The 20628-nt window shown below is 44.1% G+C and overlaps 1 protein-coding gene across 2 annotated transcripts in view; it reads left to right on the top strand.

The window, feature by feature from the left end:
* prkdc (protein kinase, DNA-activated, catalytic subunit) overlaps positions 1–20628 on the top strand; it is a 38800-nt gene that overhangs the window by 275 nt on the left and 17897 nt on the right. The window contains exons 1-47 of one of the 2 annotated variants that reach the window (XM_040126484.1): positions 682–1060; positions 2150–2226; positions 2308–2412; positions 2544–2618; positions 2799–2907; positions 3012–3124; positions 3395–3494; positions 3618–3673; positions 4162–4192; positions 4274–4431; positions 4553–4699; positions 4948–5112; positions 5303–5471; positions 5728–5777; positions 5964–6086; positions 6577–6726; positions 7046–7155; positions 7546–7705; positions 8131–8217; positions 8321–8440; positions 9046–9205; positions 9306–9415; positions 10708–10795; positions 10949–11112; positions 11258–11410; positions 12376–12483; positions 12714–12940; positions 13145–13239; positions 13666–13768; positions 14043–14176; positions 14371–14601; positions 15040–15266; positions 15361–15569; positions 15784–15916; positions 16215–16373; positions 16710–16913; positions 17055–17243; positions 17383–17487; positions 17629–17796; positions 17989–18116; positions 18487–18694; positions 18942–19120; positions 19230–19398; positions 19585–19650; positions 19731–19794; positions 20088–20245; positions 20377–20517. In XM_040126484.1, the coding sequence (XP_039982418.1) occupies positions 898–1060; positions 2150–2226; positions 2308–2412; positions 2544–2618; positions 2799–2907; positions 3012–3124; positions 3395–3494; positions 3618–3673; positions 4162–4192; positions 4274–4431; positions 4553–4699; positions 4948–5112; positions 5303–5471; positions 5728–5777; positions 5964–6086; positions 6577–6726; positions 7046–7155; positions 7546–7705; positions 8131–8217; positions 8321–8440; positions 9046–9205; positions 9306–9415; positions 10708–10795; positions 10949–11112; positions 11258–11410; positions 12376–12483; positions 12714–12940; positions 13145–13239; positions 13666–13768; positions 14043–14176; positions 14371–14601; positions 15040–15266; positions 15361–15569; positions 15784–15916; positions 16215–16373; positions 16710–16913; positions 17055–17243; positions 17383–17487; positions 17629–17796; positions 17989–18116; positions 18487–18694; positions 18942–19120; positions 19230–19398; positions 19585–19650; positions 19731–19794; positions 20088–20245; positions 20377–20517 (6348 nt within the window). In that variant the 5' untranslated portion in view covers positions 682–897. Of the gene's footprint in view, positions 1–681; positions 1061–2149; positions 2227–2307; positions 2413–2543; positions 2619–2798; positions 2908–3011; positions 3125–3394; positions 3495–3617; positions 3674–4161; positions 4193–4273; positions 4432–4552; positions 4700–4947; positions 5113–5302; positions 5472–5727; positions 5778–5963; positions 6087–6576; positions 6727–7045; positions 7156–7545; positions 7706–8130; positions 8218–8320; positions 8441–9045; positions 9206–9305; positions 9416–10707; positions 10796–10948; positions 11113–11257; positions 11411–12375; positions 12484–12713; positions 12941–13144; positions 13240–13665; positions 13769–14042; positions 14177–14370; positions 14602–15039; positions 15267–15360; positions 15570–15783; positions 15917–16214; positions 16374–16709; positions 16914–17054; positions 17244–17382; positions 17488–17628; positions 17797–17988; positions 18117–18486; positions 18695–18941; positions 19121–19229; positions 19399–19584; positions 19651–19730; positions 19795–20087; positions 20246–20376; positions 20518–20628 lie in introns of those variants that run through there. The other variant, XM_040126486.1, reaches the window with a different exon arrangement.

The following is a 20628-nucleotide window of genomic DNA, read 5'->3' on the forward strand; positions in this document are numbered from 1 at the left end:
TTGATTCTGTATTAATAATATACACTTTGGTATTAATCAATATGAATCAATATAGTAATTAAACAACATTTAAAAAACCAAAACAAACAAACGTGTAATCCAGTAAATAGCTCGTAAATTAGTGTTCCTGTCCTCTAGACTCTAGTCTGCATTATAGTCAACCGCCCGAGGGCCCCAGACCCTCAGGGGCCCCAAAAGCCCCAGGGTTTACTCTACTCTATTGTTGTCTACATTGTTTGACCGGTTCCAGATTTGTTAGAAATTTGCACCACTGGAGTAGAATAACAACCACGACGGTTCCTGCATCCTCCGTGTTGTGGCCCTGGTCTTGCAGAATGACCCCTGTCTGAAGGTCCACCGCCAAGACCCCAATTGTTTGAATGTAATACCAGTTACACACTGTGACCACTGGAGGGCAGTGAACACTCACGGTGCCGTAAATGCTGTTGCGGACGTGATCGGGGATGGTAGAATAGGTATGAGGGAGAAAGATCATGTATGCAAGAAGCTCTCGGGGAGGCTGGAAGTCAGGAATTTACCGCAAAAACGTCAATTAACCGAGTCGAGTCGAGTTAAGTTGTCTGTTTCATCTCCGGTCCACACTCCGAGGCAGAAGGTGGTGATGATGCACCTGCTACGCCGTTAGCCAGAAGAAGAAGAAGAAGAAGAAGAAGAAGAAGAAGAAGAAAGTCCACAAGCCAATGGCAGAGGCACTGCCGGGGCTTTTATTTTGAAACTCGGGCGGCGTTGAACCTGACTGTTCCTGACGTGAAGGCTGCGTCGAGGCTGAACGACTGTGTACCGGCTCGTTGTTGGTTCATCCAGCCCAGAGAGCGCAGTCCGGTGCCGGTGTGGCGTGTGTTGACGCGGGTGGGAGCTTAGCTCAGCGCCGCAGTGATGTCCTGCCACGGCCGAGCCGCTGGCGGGATTCACGGGCTTCTCCTCCATCTTCACGAATCACTTTCGCACGAAGACGACCGAGCTGCGGCTTTGAAATGTCACGATATAGTCGTCGACTTGGGGCAGGAGTGCATGCTAGCACCAACCGAGAACGAGCTTGGTAAGACAGCGAAGTCCGTCCGTGGAGCGGATTGAATCCGCGCCGAACTCCGTTGACAATCTGGGAATTTGAGGTTGAGAGCGCTTCTGTTGTTGATGAGCGACAGAAGCCGGGCGGGATAAGGCGCTGTCGGGACTTTCAGGGGCTAGTCATCAGTTCGTCGTGCAGGAGATCGTTCAGAAACTTTGACAGAGTTTTTCAGATGAAGTTTGCCTTTATCATTTCAGCCTCTTCCGCCAAAAGTCTCGGTGGTGGGCGGTAACGCTCGGTCGGAACATGTTGTCGCATCCGTGTGACTCTTGACGGTCAAGTCGGAGCCTGCAAGGGTTCCGGGCCATGGCTCCGCTGGAAGTCCGCGCTGTTTGCGCCGTTAAAAAACACTTTGCAGCGGATTTTCCAACCGGGGTCAGGAGTCTGCGAGATGTTCCCACCACAGATTCCCTCCACGGCTCCTTGTTCCTCGGCGGGATTCGCTCTTTGGTTCACACCATGTGCAGCACAAAGCATCTGCTCATAGTTTCCCATCACAAGCACTGAGCCATGGCCCAGCCGACTCAGCGTCCCGGTACCAGAGCCAGGGGCTGTCGCCATCCAACCCCGGCTCCTCCAGATCCTCCCTAAAATTGCACACATGTATTTATATTTGAAATTGGAGGGTGTTCTCACGGTGCAGATTTTTTGTTGGCACTGTGATGCACAAACTGTAGCGAGTGAGGCTGCAGCTAATTGTTATTTTCTATTTGTTATTGACAATGCATCTGCCAGTTGTTTTCTCGATCGATCGACTGGTCGCTTAGACGACTGAATGTTTAAAAACTTGTTAAAGTGCCATGTACAATTTCTCCAAGCCCACTGCGACGTCTTTAATGCGTTTCGTCCGACCGACTGTCCAAAGCCCCAAGATATTCAATTTACTGTCATATGTGACCAAGAGAATGAGCAAACCCTCACATCCGAGGTTTGAGAAGCGATTAATCCATAATCCAAATAGCTGCCGATTGCGACTACTTGTTGCAGCTCTGGTAAGGATTATGCAAAACCAGATATTAACGTGTCCATGTGACTCCATCTTGCATCTCTATCTCGCAGTTTTACAGACGTCGTTATTGTTCTCTAAAGACTACGGGCTGCTCAGCTTCCTCAGGAAGTCCCTGCCGTCAGATGAGGTTGGTACCAAGGAGCGTGTGGTGAACGATAAGGCGGCAAACTGAAAAGTTCTTACCTTGACACAGACATCTGTTTTCCAGTTGCGGGACACTCGAATTAAGATCCTATGTTTTTTGGAGACGTTCTTGGACAGGGTTTCATCGAGAGTCAAAGGCTGGGAGAAAAGTTACGCCCTCGACATAAGAGTAAGTTCTCTAGTTCTACGAAGGATGAATCGTCTCTCAGTAAAGCACGAGACAGTATCGACATGAATGCACACGCAGTTCCACAAAGTAAGAAAAACATTTTTTTGACCTCTCCATGTTTCTTTATGCAGGACACATGCATGGCTTTGTATACAAAGGAAAAAGTGGCCAAATGTAGGTGTCCGGTGCTGGAGCTCCTCATTAAGGTGGGTTTCTGTTGGCATCTGGTGTATTCTCTTTACCACCAGCCTTTTCCTCAGGTCAGGCAGATCCAACGTAAACAGACTTTCCTCTTGTCAATGTTTGACTCACTGCCGCTGTACTTTTTGGTGGATAGCTTGAAAAGTAGTTGGTCAGAGCTTATTCTTGTTAAATCCTCTCCGCAGGTTCTCCAAACAACGAAGGCCTCCAGTGTTGCTGCAGACTTTAAGATCTGTGAAATATTCAACAGATACTACGGCGAGCTTTGTCAGAGGAGCAAACTGCCCGATTCGGGTGAGTGGTCATTTGATGCCGAGCCTTGGTTTAACACGGTAAAGAGGGAGGAAAATGTAAATCACCGAAACATTGATTCTTTTATTTTTGAACTTCTGGAATAGTACTTGGCAAAATCTACGAGTTGCTGGGAGTTCTTGCAGAGCTTCACCCCAGTGAGATGGTCAACAACTCTGACAAACTCTACAAGGCCTATCTGGGGGAGCTAAAAGAGCAGGTTTGTTTTACAGATGATGTACAGTATCATCGACATAGATCAAATGAAGAATCACCATTTATTCTGTAGCTGGTGCCGAGCGTTTTGGCAAAATGACTGTCCGGTCTAAGTATTGTGGGGGTTTTTTACTGATTCTGACAGTTTTGTTTAGACCTGGTGTCCTGAGCATGGCACAACGAATACAGCCGGTTAAAACAGCTGGTTGTGTGTGTGTGTGTGTGCGTTTAGTTGAGGGTTTCAAAGTTTCGTAATGTTTTTGTTTTTTTCCAGATGACTTCTTCAACAAGGGAACCAAAGCTTATTGTTGCTGCTGGATGTTTGAGAGGAATCACTTCTCTAATGGTCAACTTCACTAAAACCATGGAAGAAGGTGTGCGTGCGTGTGCGTGGGCGTGCGTGCGTATCTGTTTATTTCACATTGAAGACAAAAAGTTGTCAGTTCTGTTTCTACGGCTGTGAGATTAGTGGGTAAGTGTGTGTCTCTGACTTGCAGATCCAGCCACGACCAAGGACATTTTTCAGTATGCCCTGAAGGCAGTCAGTCCCCAGGTAAACGTCACTGTCTCAGCTGTCTCCCCGTCCTTTACAGCTGGAGTACCCTGCATGTCAGGGGAAATGGGTCTTCAACATCGGCGCTCTTTCGTTAACAACTGGCACAGATGAGTCGGTGGTAGCGAGCGGTGAAAACTATCACTGCGGGCGGGATTAGCTTATGGTAGATCTTGTCGCTTGTATGATGTTGAAGCCCAGTGAACCTGACTCAATACGGATTTCACAGTTACCACCGAAACATGCTGGTAATTCAGTGAGTGATCAATAAATGACGTCAAGGGACTCGGGCTGAAATGTGGCATCCTGATTGAAGTCGACTGACATTAGGCAAACAGACTTGAAAGTTGTTTGGCTTATGTAGCATGTGTTGTCATATTGACACACTGTGTCGCGGCATGCTGAGCTGTTTCGTGACTGCATTTTAAATTTGAATGCGATGTAAACGGACCTGCCTGTAACTGCTTGTTTTTCCATTTTTGATGTAGATGGAAATGAGTCGCTATGCTGTCACCTGCGGTAAGGCCTGCCGTTTCCATAGCAAAATGGAGACACAACTCCTTGAAAACAACTACATCTTTGGCTCTGTGTCTTAAACAGCTGGGCTTCGATTATTGGCCAGGCATGCGTCCCAGTTCAGCAGCTGCCTGATGGACCACTACAGGGCTTTGTTTGAGGTGATGTCTAAGCTCTGTGGACACATCAACGCTGAGATGAAGAAGACAAGTTACTATGCACTTGAGGCCTTCCTCAAACAGGTAAACACTTCAAGGCTTGTTCACATAGGCATATTCATTTGTTATGAGGCCAACCGAGTTTAAAAGTCAGTTTTCCTCAGTGTTCCACCGCTTGTACGGTGCTTTTATGATCCTTTTTCAGGTTGCGATGCTGGTGGCGGAAAATATTGAGGAGCATAAAACTAAGTTGAAGTTCTTCATGCAGAAGTTCTGCAGCATCATTAAGACCATGGAGTCGACACACAAAGAACTGTCCATTGCCATACGAGGATATGGATTCTTTGCAGCTGTATGTTTACTGCTTTGTTTGCTCTCATTTCAATTGTGAAAGTTTCCTATGTGCACAAATGACTCGAATTGTTAAGATCTACAGTTCCATCCATTGCTTGAACATAATGTCGTGTATCTGCGTTGTTTCCCATTCGGTTTCCTGTACAGGCCACTGGACAATCTTGAGTTTAATCTCTCAGCTTCTGTTGTTGTTCATGTGTAGTCTAGACGAGACAAAATGCAAAAAATATATTTTTTCCCCCGTAGCCATGCAAGAAAGTCTGCCCACAAGATGTGGACATGATGTACACTGAGCTGATTCAGCGCTGTAAGCAGATGTACCTGACTGGGTCTGACGGGGAGGACGACAGCTTCTACCAGCTACCCAGCTTCCTGGACTCCATAGCCAGCGTCCTGATTCACCTGGACAAGGTAACAGACCCACAGTCCGTCATTCAGTTGGACCAAATGTAGAATAAAAACAAAACCCTCAATCACACTGACGAGCTTGAGCCGGCTTCCTCTCAGTGGAACACTGAATGTGCCAAGAAAGACTAACGGCACCCGAATAATTCATCCAATTGGACTAATTTGAACTTCTGCTTTGTGTCCATGGCCTCAGGTTCCAGAAGTGTACACACCGCTCCTGGAGCGCCTCCTTGTGGTGCAGATTGACAGCTTCCCTCAGTACAGTGAGAGGATGCAGACTACTTGTTGCAGGTCCATCCTGAAGGTGCTGGTGGCCATAGCCTCTAAAGGACCTGTACTGTGGAGTTTCATTAGCTCTGTGGGTGCGTTGATCACGAGCACATCTTACCTGTATCAGATGGCCAAGATCTCGGACAGTGAAACACTGCCCTTTAATAAGATGCGTTTTAGTATGAAACTGTTTATTTGGCTAATAACGTGTGTCAGCCAGTTTACTTCTTAATGTTTTCACTGTTGTCAGATCTGAGTGTGACGGTATGCCGCTTTTGTATGACTGTTGTCTGGAGATGAGTTGGCACATAGCATCTGCTAAAAGATTCACTTTGGCTTCTTTTTCAGTTCACCAGGGCCTGATTCGAGTCTGTTCAAAACCCATCCTGCTTTCTGAGGTCAGATGCCTGTTTTCACACGTTGTTTTCATGAAGGAATTAAGACACACGTATATATATTTACTGAGCTTAATGTTTTACTAGCAGAGAAATTCAGTTTGCTTAAATCAAAAAGTCTTGTTTTGTTTTTTTTAACTGTGACGTGACTGATTCAAGAATTGTGCCTTTGTTTCCTTCCTCTCCCAGAACAAAGACAGTGGAAATGGTCTCTCTCAGTCTTCCCAAGTTCAAGTTGGAAAGTGGAAAGTTCCGTCTAGTCAAGACTACCTTGGACTGTTTAAAGGACTTTTAGACTGTGATCAGTTGAAGGTACAGCTGTGATCTTTGGAAAGTTTCATCAACCCATGGGGAATAGAGAATTTGCATGTCTAATTTCAGCAGTTGGGTCGGCTTAGCCTTTTACACAATGCACATTAACAGTGTTCATTTAACCATATAGCTTCCCATTTTGAAGAAAGTGTTTATGTATTTTCAAAATCCTGCAAGTACGTCCGTTTCCAAATTATCATACATGTATCAACTACTGTAAAACTACTTTGAATGCTTGGCTACGTACTGTACCTGATTAAAATAGTGCAAAATGATTTCCAGGGTGCTGCATGTAAAAGTTCTATATCATGAGATAAGTGACATTTTACAAGCCAACACCGTCCGCCTTCATTAGGAGGGCGATGTTGTGTACGCTGCGGGGGAGATTGTTTCAATGTTTTTGTCATGAACAAGTGAAAAACATATCTTTCTGGGTAGGAAATGTCTTCCAGTGCACTTTATGCTGTGCCCTTTGTGTCTTCCTCTGCAGGACTCAGGTTTTTTGGATGGAGCTTTTGAAAGTCAGAACGCTGCTCTTGTGTCTTTGAGCCGCCTCCTTTATGACGAGTTGGTGAAATCGATTCTCAGAATTGTGGAAAAATTGGACTTGTCTGTGCAGAAGGTGACAACAGGAGAGGAGGTGAGGTCTCACTTTCGGGTCCCATTGACATTCGCCAAAAGGTTGTTGACAGGGGCGCTGCACAAATGCAGCGTTCTGCACACCGTCTGATTGGCCGGTGCATAGGATACGTTGACACTGTTTACGTCATCATGAGTATGTCCTAGACTCCTTTCCCTTAGCTTTTTTTATGGTGAGTAATAACATTCTTTAGGATGGCGTGAAAACGTCAAAGCTTTTGCATTCTTGTTAATGGCAGCATCAGTTTAAATGGAATTCAGATGATCTTCTAAAGCCCTTCTGCCTGCTGATCCACGGCGCTTGCTTCCTTGTCTGTCAGGCTCCAGACGATGCAGCCCATGTCCTGCCCTCCTCTGACCCCACAGCTCATCTGTTGCCCAATAAGATCAAGGACTTCACGGCCTTTATCAACCTGGTTGACTTCTGCAGGTGAAGGAGACGCAACATGAACACTCCTCCCGGGTGGCAGAAAATGAACAGAGCTGTGTAGGATGTTTGAGGACTGTTTTTCCTTTTAGTAGGGAGCTGGCCTAGTAGATCTGATCCGATCCGAGTCTGGCAGGTCTACACTTGATTTCATTTCCACCCTAGTTTTGACTCTACGCCATCAGTGTCCACCAAGGAGTTTGGTCTACCAAACATTACAGTATGAACGCCTCAAAAAGTGTCCAATTGAACTCAGAACTGGAACTTGCAGTTCCTATCTGCAACCTAACTGTTATCGTACTTAAACCTGTGTTCTAGCACATCCACAGCTCATTTTAAGCAGTAAAATTGTCTCAGGTGAACCCTGTTTTTCTCTTTTCCTGCCCTCTGCAGGGAGTTGTTGCTGACCAAACACGTGGAGTATTTCCAGGCCTGGATGTATCCCTTAAGCCACGAACTCATCCTTCACTCCATTCGAAATCCACTTGTCAGTGGCTTTTACAAGCTGCTCTCTGTCACCCTGAAAATTGCCAAGAGGATCAAGTACTACCAGGTAATATTGGCACTAGCGCAAAGCTTTTTCTATGTCATCCAGTTTGTTGTTTTTCGCCATCACACTGGATTCACTGTCAGGGCATTTGAATAATTATCTGGGCAGGTCAGAACTCGTTTCAACTGTTCTCACAAAAGAAATGCATTGGATTGTGTTTTCAGTTTGTTTGTATTTTTGTTTTCTTTAGCACATTCAGAACTTTTATTGTACAAATGAGAATCGTAGAAAAGGAATACATTATCAACACTATGGGTCTGGGACCAGGTGGAAACAGAGAATGAATGTCCTGTAAGCTCAGACATGTGAGGTAGAGGGGAACTGCGGAGTTGAAAAGAGACCTGGAGGAAAAGTAGTAATGTCATGCAGTGCACTCCTCACATTGAATATACTTACACTAAAAACGGTACAAATTCGCTTTTGAACAGGGAGTTGGCCCCAGAAGCTCTGCGTCCCCCCAGGGTGACACAGTGAAAAGTGCTTGTTTTGCACTCTTCTCAAAGTTTGGAAAAGAGGTAGCTTCTCTCTCGTACTTCATGGCAATGCAGTAACTATTACGGAGCAATACCAGGGAATGCCATGTGCAGAGGATGTGAGTGACGTGTGCTTTCCCACTAGGTGTGTGTGAGAATGAAGCAGTACAAAGATGAGCTGCTGTCATCCTGCTTGACATTCGTCCTCTCGCTGCACCACAACATTGTAGCTCTGGACATCAAGGCCTACTGTCCCGCTCTTGAGGTGGGATTCTTTTACTTGTTTCGTCGTGTATTTACGAGCGAGATGAAGATGGTTGAACGCGGCGTAAAACAAAAACGTCAGTACTGTATACAAATACAGATGGACAGTGGGTGGTTTACTGCAGTAATTCCTAATCAGGGGGTTACTTCTTCCATATCAGGTCATTTGATCAAACAGAAATGACAGTTTAATTTTTTAAAAATTGCCTCGTATTGAATCATCAATAATCCCCAAACACCATTTTGTGACTAAGAGTGTGTTTTTTTTGTTTTTTGTTTTTTTTTAAAGTCAATAAGCCCAGAGAAATAGTTAACTAAAAGTAATGGATAAGTTGTGGAAAAGCCCCGTTTAAACACTGACAGTTCAATTGTAAGAAAAAAACGACTTTCAAAACAAGGCATCAACTTTGAAATCATTAGTAACTGAACCAGTTTACAATCAGCTCAAATGAACACATTTGGAACGTGACGGTGACTTGAGTTCTTCTGACAAGGCTAGTGGAGGATGGTTTAGTGGATCCAGACTGCGTAGATTTCAGACAGTTTGCTACTGGACTTCTTAGGCGTGTGTGTGTGTGTTTGTGTGTATGTAAATGGGGTGTCTAGGCGGCTCTGAAACTGGGTCTCAGCCATGTTCCTTTGGCCAACGAAGCCCTGGATGCTCTTGAGGACTGGTCCGCTCACATTCCTTTGGAGACTATGCAGCCCTGCTACACCAACATCCTTCCTCTTCTGGATGGATACTTGAAAACCACCTCCAAAAACAGTAAGCCATTCTAGTGTCACAGACGGTCAAGCACAATTGTTTTTGAGGTGTTGGACAGTTTTTTTGTTAAAAAGTCTAATTCATGTGTTGTTGACTTCAGACAAAGACGACAGCAGCTGGGAGGTGATGTCTTCTTTGTCTTCAAGAAGTGACAGAGGATACAGCAGAGTGTTGACAAGGCTTCTGAAGCAATCCAACCAGCTTTCCACGGTAATGGATGGGGAAAATGGGAAAACACTTGAAGAATAATTTCTCAGTTTAAATTTGCTTGATTTTACATAGATCAGTTCCATTTCAGTTCCATGCAGGAGGCTTAAGCATAGGGCTTAATTTGAGTGGGCAAAAATCCACCTGAGAGAGAGAGAAATGTGTGACCGCACAGCAAGTCAAGAACGCTCGCCTGGATGTAAGCAGACAGGTTTCCTTGTCAGCGATCAAGAAAAGAGACTTTGTGACCAGAACCTCAGAGGATTCACCACAAGATACAAACCCCTGGTAAACCTCAAAAACAGAAAGACCAGGCTGCAGTTCACAAAAACACAAGAAGAAGAAACCGGAGCAAAGTTCTTATGGACTGCTGGGAAAAAAAATCAACCTCTGTCTAAATGATGGAAAGAGGAAACTGTGCAGCTCATGACCCAAAGCCACCACCTCATCTGTCAAACATGGCGGTGGATCTGTTACGGCCTGGTCATGGATGGCTCCAGTGGAACTGGCCCACTGGCCTTTATTGAGGATTTTAGTGCTGATGGATGGAACAGGATGAATGCAGATGTTTACAGGAGCGTTCTTTGCAAAGAATCAGTCAAATGCATCAAAACTCACTGGCGATATTTCATCATTCAGCAGGACGACGATCCTAAACACGCCCAAAACAAGGGTGAAAAGGCGGAATATCCTCGACTGGCTGAGTCAATCACCTGATCTCAGTCCGACTGAGCAGCAGTCCAATTGGTGAAGACCAGGCTAGAGGCAGAGACCCCCCAAAAAAGCAACAGCTGAAGGAGGCTGCAGTGAAGCTCTTTTATTTCCATTTTTTTCCCTCAATGCAGTGAAGAAGTTCACAGGAGAGGATCTTCTATCTTGTTGTACTGTACTCAGGCTCGACCTTAATCAAGTATTATGTCCAGAGTTTACCCTCTGTGGTCTTATTGTGACTACAGTGCCTTTTGATAATCCATCATAGTTTGGTTGCAGCTACCGTAACAAGGATAAAGTACTGTATTCACTTGAGTCCATATTGTAGAGTAGAAACACTAATAAAGAAGTAATGATGGGTGCAGGGATTCAAAGATCCCCAAAATGACTGAGGGGTTCCTGCAGGACTCATTAAATTTCTGTTTTAATCCCTTATAAAGTTGAACTTCTTCAGGACACGTGCTACATGAACTACCTGTTGTTACTGTCCAGTGTAGAAACTGATCTCAGAGCAGTAGCTTTACATTTGCGAGAACGTTGAGGTCCTGTATTTCAGCTTTCTTATTACTTGTACATGATTGCAGGAAGATGCTCCTCTTGTCACGGTGAGGCTCAGGGTGGTGAAACTGCTTGGTCACCTGGGAGGAAAGCTCAACAGGAACCTTGTAACTGGTAAGGACTCACGCAACCAACCTCCTCGTTACGTTTTACAAGGACGTTTTGTGTCTTTGGTCCAGTCTCCAGGGGGATGTTCCAAGAGCACAGAGACAAGACTTATGACTTACGCTGTTTTTGTTGACCATAGACCTCTGCTTTGGCTTTTAGTGGTCTCATCAGAGGAAATGATGAAGAAATTTGTCGCCTGGGACTCAGAGAAAAGGCTGAGTTTTGCAGTGCCATTCAGCGACATGAAGCCAGTCATCTACCTCGACCCTTTTCTGCCTCGCATCAGTGAACTGGCTCTGTCTTCAAGTGACAGACAAACCAAAGTACGTCATCTAACATCAGAGAGTTTCCGCCGTCAGAGCGGCAGTTCACAAAATTTATTTGACTCAAACTTCTGGCAGAGACTGACACATCACCCAGTAGAAACACGGGAATATTATAATCCAGCCTGCCTTGTCTTTGATGCAGGTAGCAGCTTGTGAGCTGCTCCACAGCCTGGTGGTCTACATGGTTGGGAAGAGTGCTCAGATGGTGGAAGGGAAGAATAGTTTGCCGCCTATGTACAAGCTACACAAGCGGCTGTTTCCTGTGCTACTGCGTCTGGCCTGTGATGTCGATCAGGTATGCGCTCGCCATCGAGATACAGGTCCCACTGGTCGCAACATGTCCGTAAATATCGTGGGATTTGGAGAGTAATCATCCAGTTTCCATCTCTCCTCCACCCTTTAATTCATTTATTTCCTTAGATGGTTGTGTGGCTGGATTCCTTGCCCCTTTAACTAAAATAACTAGTAACAAACTAAGAATAAAAAACATGTGTAGCCCAGGCACACACTGCATTTGTCTGACAAAACACCGGTGTTGGAATGTAACTATGCCCATTTAGTCAGGTACCATTGTATACAATTTTAAGGTACGACTTGTAATTTACTTGTAGTAGTTAAAATGAGCCTCATCTCGACAGTAGTACAATGCTGCTTACACATTAATGCATCAGGAAAAATATTATGAATATGATAAATATAGCACTTTCTGTGAAATGGGCCATCCCGCATAATGACCTCTTTTACGTCTGGTACTTAAAGTACATTTTTCTGATACAATTACTTCTGATCTTTTCTTATATACATTTTTGAATGCAGGGCTTTCACTTGTAATGCAGTATGTTTATACTTGAGGTATCGGTACTTTTATTTAAGGAAGAGATGTCCATACTTCTTCCACCACTTGGAAACATTAATTCAGAAAAGTAACACACCTATGGTTTAAAATTTAAACAGTTGTAGTCCAGAGTGTTTGGTGTTTTCAGTAGAGGCTGTTTGCTAAAACTACTGAAACTATCGAGAAACTGAACTAAATGTTAAACGCACCTCTTGACTTAGCTGCAATTTTTGAAATTTTCATCTGCCATTGCACATTGTGTTGGTGGGTTAGTGGTCATTTTAGTTTTAAATAATGCAGATTTACCTCCCTGATTCACTGTGATTCACACACGCAAATGAGTGAACACACAGAGCACACGGGCTGTGTCAGAGGCGCTTGTGCAGAAGGTGCGTAATGTCTTTCTGAATTTGAATTTCTTTCAGGTAACCAGACAGCTCTTTGAACCGCTGGTTATGCAGCTGATTCACTGGTTCACAAACAACAAGAAGTTTGAAAGCCAAGATACTGTAGCTGTTCTAGAGGCCATAATGGTAAGTTTTGTTTTTGTTTTTTTCTCCTATGAAGGGATTAATGGGCTAAACTTTGCAACACGACTTAAAACCATGCATCGATAAGTGTCACTAAACCCCTTGTCAAGTGGATTCCGACTCTCTTCCTTTCTGCCATCTGAAGTATACACGTGGTTGTTTAACTGAGTTTTCAGACTTTTTCTGGCAGTACTTTAGCTTTCCGCCTCACTCACTTGTCCCTTCTTGTTCAGGATGGTGTGGTTGACCCCATGGACAGCACTCTGCGAGACTTCTGTGGCCGCTGCATCGAAGAGTTTGTCAAATGGTCAATCAAACAGACCACCCCCAAGCAGCAAGAGAGGAGCCCTACTAATATGAAGTCCTTGTTTAAGCGGATCTACAGCTTGGCACTCCACCCCAGTGGTTTCAGAAGACTTGGTGCTGCCTTGGCATTCAATAGTATCTACAGACAGTTCAGGTACAATGCTTTTATGACTGTTTTGTTACTTTAGTTCTGTCTCCGCAGACCTCGAAGACTTATGGGCCTTTTACAAAATTACAAGCTGAAATTTAGCGTTCGACCGATTTGGTTCAGGAACTTCAGAGAAATGGTGCCACATCACAGAAATGTAGGGTTGTTGTACTGTATCTGCTAAACTCTCCAATCTGTTTGTTCCTGCAGGGAGGAAAATTCCTTGGTGGAGCAATTTGTCTTTGAAGTTCTCGTCATTTTTGTCGAAAGTCTGGCTCTCGCACACTCCGATGAGCGGTCCATGGGTAATTGTTCTTCCACTTCAGCTTTATATACAGGGAACTCAAATTTTCATATTATCATCAGTGTCTTCATGTCAAAAATAAATAAATGGGTTGATGTGAAATGATTTCTGTCATTTGAAGTTTTAAGCTTCAAAAGCAGCTTCGTCTTTGACAGTGATATATCTATTACATTATCATGAATTCTTCTTTAATTTTCATGTTCTGTTGGAAAAACAGCTCGTTTTAAGCCGTTTGATTGTAATTGTATTTTCGAATGGCATTTATTACGTTTATAATTTTTTATTTTTTTTTTATTTTTTTTAAAGCTCCCGTGTTGGGTTAACCATGGTTCCATTGCGCATTAAAGGAAAACTGTGCCATGAGTGTGAGATCATTTAATTTTCAAAACGTAGTATGAAGCTGTTCCTGCCTCTCTTCCATCCTCAGGTACACTCCAGCAGTGCAGAAATGCCATCGACCATCTGAAAAGAATCATCAAACACAAGGCCCCCAGTCTCAATCAGCACAATGCTAAGAGACGTGTCCCAAGGTTGGTACTCTGTGTACAAGGATGTCAGTTTACCTGCTATCTTAAATTACTAGATACAGTTGCTTTGAAGTGAAATTCGTAGATTGTGTATATGAAGCGTTACTTTTCACAGATACATGCTATATAAGTATGTGTACACTGCATGTTTTGTACAAGAAGGCTATTGCTATAATTGCAGTAATCTTTATGCAATGATAACATATGAGCATTCATATGTATAAATGAATGTAACTTTTTTCCATGATTATCTTCGCTCCTCTTTCATTTCTTTCAGGGGCTTTCCACCTGATGAAAAGCTTTGCCTGTCAGATGTGGTTTTATGGCTTTTGGAACAGTGTGGCCGCCCTCAGACCGCGTGTCGGCACAAATGCATGGAGCTCTTCTATGAGTTTGTTCCTCTCCTCCCGGGTGAGCAACCCTACCCACTGCTTCATCTTCCAGAGTTGACCCTGATGAGAAGAACAAAAACGATAGATGTGATTCAAAAATAATAGTAATAATAATAATAATAGATGCTGCTATTCTGATTGAATTACATTTTTTCATATACGTGTGTGTGTGTGTGTGTGTGTGTGTGTGTGTGTGTGTGTGACTCAACTCAGCAAAGAAGTCACCACCTCAGTGGCTGGAAGGCATAATGGAGAATCATGGCACAAGCTTCCTGATCTCCCGGTTTGAGGGTGGAGGTCTTCTCTCCCAGCCCACTCTCAGGGACCTGACCGGCCCTTTCAGTGTCAGGGCAACCCTGCAGTGGATGGACCTACTGCTGGCTGCCCTGGACTGCTACAACACCTTCATCAGATTACACATAATCAAGCCGCAACACATGCTTAGTAAGTCCTGTTTGTGCAAGGGTTGACAGACAATACTCTTGTATGTCCAGCCCAACCATTACCGGTGACGGTGTAGTGGGATGCAGTTAACCACCAGATTGCGGCTCGGTATTCCTAACTCGATACTTGCGTCACACGTATGTTGCCGTTTTATAACTGCTCGGATAGACAGTTGCAAATTTATCAGAAAATCACCTTTCCTGGCATCAGCTGCTCCATCAGGCCTGTGCTCGGTCATCATATGTTTGACATACTGTAAATAGCTGTGTTCGGTATGTTGTTTTTTCTAATGGTAACTTTATCAAATGAAGAAAACTGAGTTTCAGTATTCTATCATTACTGATTAGCCCCTGTCCTGTAACTAACTCGAAAGCTCTCTTGACATCGTGTCGGCCCTGCAGTGATCTCAATAAATGCTCTTTTTCCTCCACTTCCAAGGCTCCAAGGACAAGTCCAGTTTTCTGAAAGCTGCACATTACTTTTTGACTGAGCTGGCAACTCACGAACTGGCAGCAGCAGAGAGCTGTTTCACTCGCGGTGAGAAGAGCTCTCACTTCAGCCCAAGAGAGGTGGACCAGTACAACTACAGCAAGTGCACCATCATTGTTCGCCTGCTGGAATTTGCCACAATGATTCTTGTCAAAGGAGACCAGGAGTTTTGGAAGGTACCATTGAATTTAAGACACTCGAACATTAAGAAGGTCAGTAACTTCCTTTGAAACTGTTCATTTGCTCACTATATCCTAACTTTATTCACAGCTTTTGGAGCAAGATATTTTTTGCGCAGTTTTCTTTGAGTTGACTGCGCTGGTGGTGTGTGCGCCATCTGCGGTTGGTTTCAACATGGCAGATGTTGAGGTAATGAAGAACCTACCGGAAGTGTGTGTTCCTCTGCTGAGGGCTCTGCTGACCTCAAGGTACTGCGCTCGTCTCGAGAGCAGTTTGCGGACAAAGATCTCACGTAAAAGGTTTGCTAATCATCTCCAAGCGCTCTAATTTTGATTTCACTATTAGAGAAAACCACACGCCACATGTTAGAAAAAACCTTGTATTCGTCGTCCGCTGAGGCATTACGTTTGATTGCATTCTCTGAGACCGCCTTGATCATGGATACTAGTGTCATCGTTAACACCACTCATCACTTGTTTGTTTCTCTCTAAATTTCTTTAATGACTTCCATAGTGTGGAGGAGTTGTGTGCTCTAGACCTCTACCATTCAGGCACTCTGAGCCGCCATGACCAGATGGAAATGGTTCTGTCTTCCTGTAAGCAGATCCACAAAGCCGGCTTCCTCAGCTCCATGCTGGACACCCAGGTATTTGGCCAGGGTTAGATTCCACTGTGCTAGAACATTACCCCCAAAATAAGCTCAAGCATTTGTATCGCAGTTTTTCAGTTGACCAAATGCACCAGACAGTTCGGTTTTCGTAATCATCAAACGCTCAAAACGTATTGAAAAATTTAAAAAGAGGAATGCATCTGACTTAACTTACTGATAACCTATTTTGGTGTAAGAGTGTAGATCTCAGATGGATTTTTCCTTAGAGTGCTTATTGCATATTAACCAATGAAGTAGCCGCCACAGACGTTTTGCATTTATGTCTTTCTTAAAGGATTCGGCCTATGCCAAATCCCTTGGGTACCAACTTCTAATGACAGTATATAAAGGCATAGCACCCGGTGAAGACAGGAAGGCGCTTCCATCCTTGGACATAAATACCAGGAGGGTGGCAGATGGCCTGCTTCAGCTTGCCTTTTCTCTCAGTCAACAGGTCAGTGCTCGCCTTCTTTAGATATGTTTGATCAAATCCGATAAAATTGTAACTGGCCGTGGGGCATTTGAGTCATCGGAGCTGCAGTCAAGTGAATACGGCGAAGAAGCTGCAGTGGGATAAGAAAATAAGAATGTAGCAGAAGGATGGTGGATGTGTTTGACATATTTAAACAAAAGTTTGAACACTGTGATAGTTTGTAAAAACACAAAATATACCTAGTTCTTTTTATTTACCTAGTAGTCTATCAATGTGAGGCAAAGTCTTTCTATGCTTGATGGTACCAAGTGCTCCATTGTTTGCTGCCTCCTGATGTATGTCGTTATGTCTGAGCAGAGTGAGCAGCTGGTGGACTTGCTGTTGAACACCATCATGCTCTCTGTGCCAATATCTGGAAGCCACAGCAATAACTTCCTGAGCTTCTCGCACGGCGAGTACTTCTACAGCCTCTTCCAGACGACCGTCAACACTGAGCTGCTGAGAAGTCTTGACATCACTGTGCCACGCCTCATGAAAGCTTCCTCCCAAAATCCCGGCACGGTAGCTCTTCCCCACATTTTCGAAATGGTTCCAGACGATGTTTTTAAACAAAACTTTTTTGAAAGCAAGTGAAAAGACTTTCTAGTAGAAGTGCGCGTGTAAAAGAAGATGGGGGTTTCTCTGTGTTGAATTTTTCGTCAGGTGAGTGTGTTGCTGAATGGCATGCTGGACCACAGCTTTCGAGAGCGCTCTGTGAGGAAGACTCAGGGAAAACAGCTGGTTGAAGAGGTGCTAAGAAGGTGGAATAGTCTGCAGTCGTGGTGGGAAGGACACTCCTCCACTCCAGAAAGCAAAACTGCTACTCTCTTGCTGCTCTCCAAGCTCCTACAGGTATAATGAAGCCGAAGTTACTACTGTACGTCCCCTAGCAAAACAAAGCCATCATATAAGGGTATACATTAAAAAAACAAAACAATACAGTGCATTACAGTGCAAGCTTACCCACTGTTTTTTCATATTTTCCTGTCAGATTGACTCCTCTGTCTGCTCCAATATCAACCATGAAGCGTTCAGAGTGGTGTTCTCCACTTTCACTATGCTGTTGCTTGACACGAATCTGCCACTGAATCTCAAGGTAACGGACAGGGTACATGTTTTGACACAGTCGGTATACTGGATCACTTCAAATCGCTGTACCATTTTTAATCACAGAGTCACCGATTTAAGTAAATGAAGCTACGTAAGTCTGTTTGGTTGGATTTTCCCATCTATTCAGAGTCAGGCCCTGTTGGTGTTGCCCTTCTTCACAACCCTCCCAGAAGAGCCGCTGGCTGAGCTGCAGAGAGCGCTCGACGCCCTGGTAGTGGCGCACTTCCCCATGCAGTCCGATGAGTTCGCTAAGGGCTCGCTTCAACGCAACAACTACATGGACTGCGTTCGAAAGGTGAAGTCAGTGACGCAGCTCTACCACGGGCATCATCGGGGGGTGATGGGAGTTGCAATTAAGGAGGATAGCGGAGAGATATCGGGACGCCGTTTTGCTTTAATTTTAGTCAAAGTGTACTGTCCCCATTAGAGATGGTGTGTAAAGGCAGGTGAAGACCATGATAGCAACCTCAACATTTCTGTCTTTCAGTTGCTGGATGCCCTGGAGCTTTCTCAGAGCCCACTCCTTCTCAAACTGCTGTCAGTGATTCTGTGTCGAGACAGAAGACACATCATGGAGGAGCAATTCCAAACCTGTTTCCAAAGAATTGCAAAGCGGTTGGTAAAGCCTTCACAGCCATTCTTCATTTATGGGAGAAGATAAGGTTAAGCATGAGCTTTCTTTCTTTCTTTCTTTCTGTCTTTCTTTCTTTCTTTCTTTCTTTCTTTCTTTCTTTCTTTCTTTCTTTCTTTCTCAAGTTGAGTTGTAGCCTTTTGGAACTGATGAGTTGAACATCACGATGCGTTTAATTTTAATTATCAAATGCAGTTGCAGACGTATCATGTCTTAGCTTTTCACGATGTCCCCCTTGAAAAAAGCCTCAGCGGGGAAGTCGGTGGCTCAAGAGACCCGCGGTGCTCCATTACAGGCGCACGCGGGAGTAGCTTTTAATGTGTCCACTCCCTGTGTCTTTCGATGTCTGATTAGGTCCAGCAGCGAGCGGCAGCTACAGCTGCTCTGTACGGTGTATGGGGTGATCCAGCAGGGGGACGTGCCGGTGAGCTCCATGCTGCAGGCCATGATGGAGAGGGTTCTGCTGCCTCTGGCCTCTCACTGTAGCACCAAGGCCCTGAGTAACTTCTTTGTGGCAGAGGTCTCCGACATAATTGCTTTGCTGCTCAGTCGCTTCACCAAGGTTTGCTCCTTAGCAGTGTTACATTTAAGGGATTATTTGAAGATATCATTAACACAATAACCTCTTTTAAACACTGTTGCAGTTTTACATGTGAACTTATTTTAAATATTAACCCATTACTTTTTACCTTTGCCATTGATCTGGTATGTTACAATGCTATAAACATTGCTAGCCCAAAGCCGGCATTACTTAGATTGGAGGAGCACACTGGAATTTGGTCAAAGGCAAATTTATTGATCAATTTCAGTCGAGCGAAACAGCATTTGAGATCCAGTTGCTGAAGAAGAACGGCTGCTACAAGGTGATGGAGCTCCTGTATTCCCGGCTTCCCAAAGAGGAGGTTTACTCCAAGGAATCCCGCATCAATCAGGCCTACTGTCGCTCAGACAAAACAGAGGGGAATGAGTTGTCCAAGGCCTTGATCAAGTAGGGCTCCCCAACACTTAAAATTCAAGAAGTGACATGACACTGACGTAGAATGTCCCCTCTTTTTTTTTCACAAATGAATAATGGACATTAACTAATTTCAAAACAGGTCATGTTTTGAAGCTTTCACTGAGAACATGGCTGGTGAGACTCAGCTCCTTGAACTCAGGAGACACTATCACTGTGCTGCATACAACTGTGCCATTGCTGTCATCAGCTGCAGCTTCAATGATCCCAAATTCTACCATGGCTTCCTCTTCAGTGAGAAACCAGAGAAGGTACTGGCAGACCTCTAATATTATTTATCATTTATTTGTTACAATGCAGCACTATGGATCTGACCCTCCACATAAATAACGAGCTTCATATTATCTCATTCATGGAAAGAGAGCGACGGCTGAAGCACCTAAAAGGGCTTCACTGATTGATATTTTTTTTTGGTTTGTTTGTTTTTCTCGTCACAGAATCAGTTCATTCTCGGAAATATCATTGATGTTGAGAGGACCTACAACTTTCCAATTGAAATTGAGGTAGGTTTTTGTGTGTTTGTTTAACGGTATACTTTGAGTTTCAGCCATGGTTTATTCATGAGTTCTTCATCAATGTGTAGGTGCCACTTGAGAGAAAGAAGAAATATGTCATGATTCGAAAAGAAGTGAGCGAGGAGAACGGAGGTACTAACTGCTCACGGCAGTGTTTTTTAACTTTTGGTATTTGGCCGTCTTTGTCACACAGCAGCTGAAAATTATATCTTTGATTATTATAGTAATAAAAATAACTGATAAATATTTTTTAATTATAGAAAAATAGACTTGCCTTAAGTCCAATGAAAATGTCTTGCTCTTTACAATGAAACAGAATGTGATGGGTCTGACTTAGCGAATAGGTGACTGCAGAGGTCAGTGCAGCTCCAGTGACTTTAAAAGTTGATGATGTGCTCGTGTGATCTATCTTGTGGTCTCCACAGAGGCGCCGGTTTACTTGTCCTCCCAGTCTTACATGGCCGACAGCAGCCTGAGTGAGGAGATGAGTCAGTTTGATTTCTCCACCGGGGTCCAGAGCTTTTCCTTCAGCTCCCAAAACCCAGAAGGACAAAGACGCACTGTTGCAAAAAGAGCAAATCATGTGATTTCTTCCTATAAATCTGCACTCAGCTTAGCACGTTTTTGTGTAATTATGGACATTGTTAAAAATAACAGCATTATAATCTGGTTTTGTTGGTGACCAGAGGGTTTGTTGTGTGCTTGTAAATGTAGGAGACAGAGGAGACAAGTCCCCCCCAGGATGCAATGGTGGACCTAGAAATGGACGAGCTAAATCAGCATGAATGCATGGCAACCATGACTGCTCTTATTGGACACATGCAAAGGAACAACATAACCCCCAAAATTGAACAGGTCAGTGGTACTGAAGAAAAATAAAGCAAGTTTTGAGTTCTTTATGTGGAACAGACGGAAATGCATCCGAGATCACATGAAATACTTTGCCGTAATACGAAAATCAGATTG

The sequence above is a fragment of the Xiphias gladius genome, chromosome 5 (assembly GCF_016859285.1).
Source record: "Xiphias gladius isolate SHS-SW01 ecotype Sanya breed wild chromosome 5, ASM1685928v1, whole genome shotgun sequence".
Taxonomy (NCBI): Eukaryota; Metazoa; Chordata; class Actinopteri; order Istiophoriformes; family Xiphiidae; genus Xiphias; species Xiphias gladius.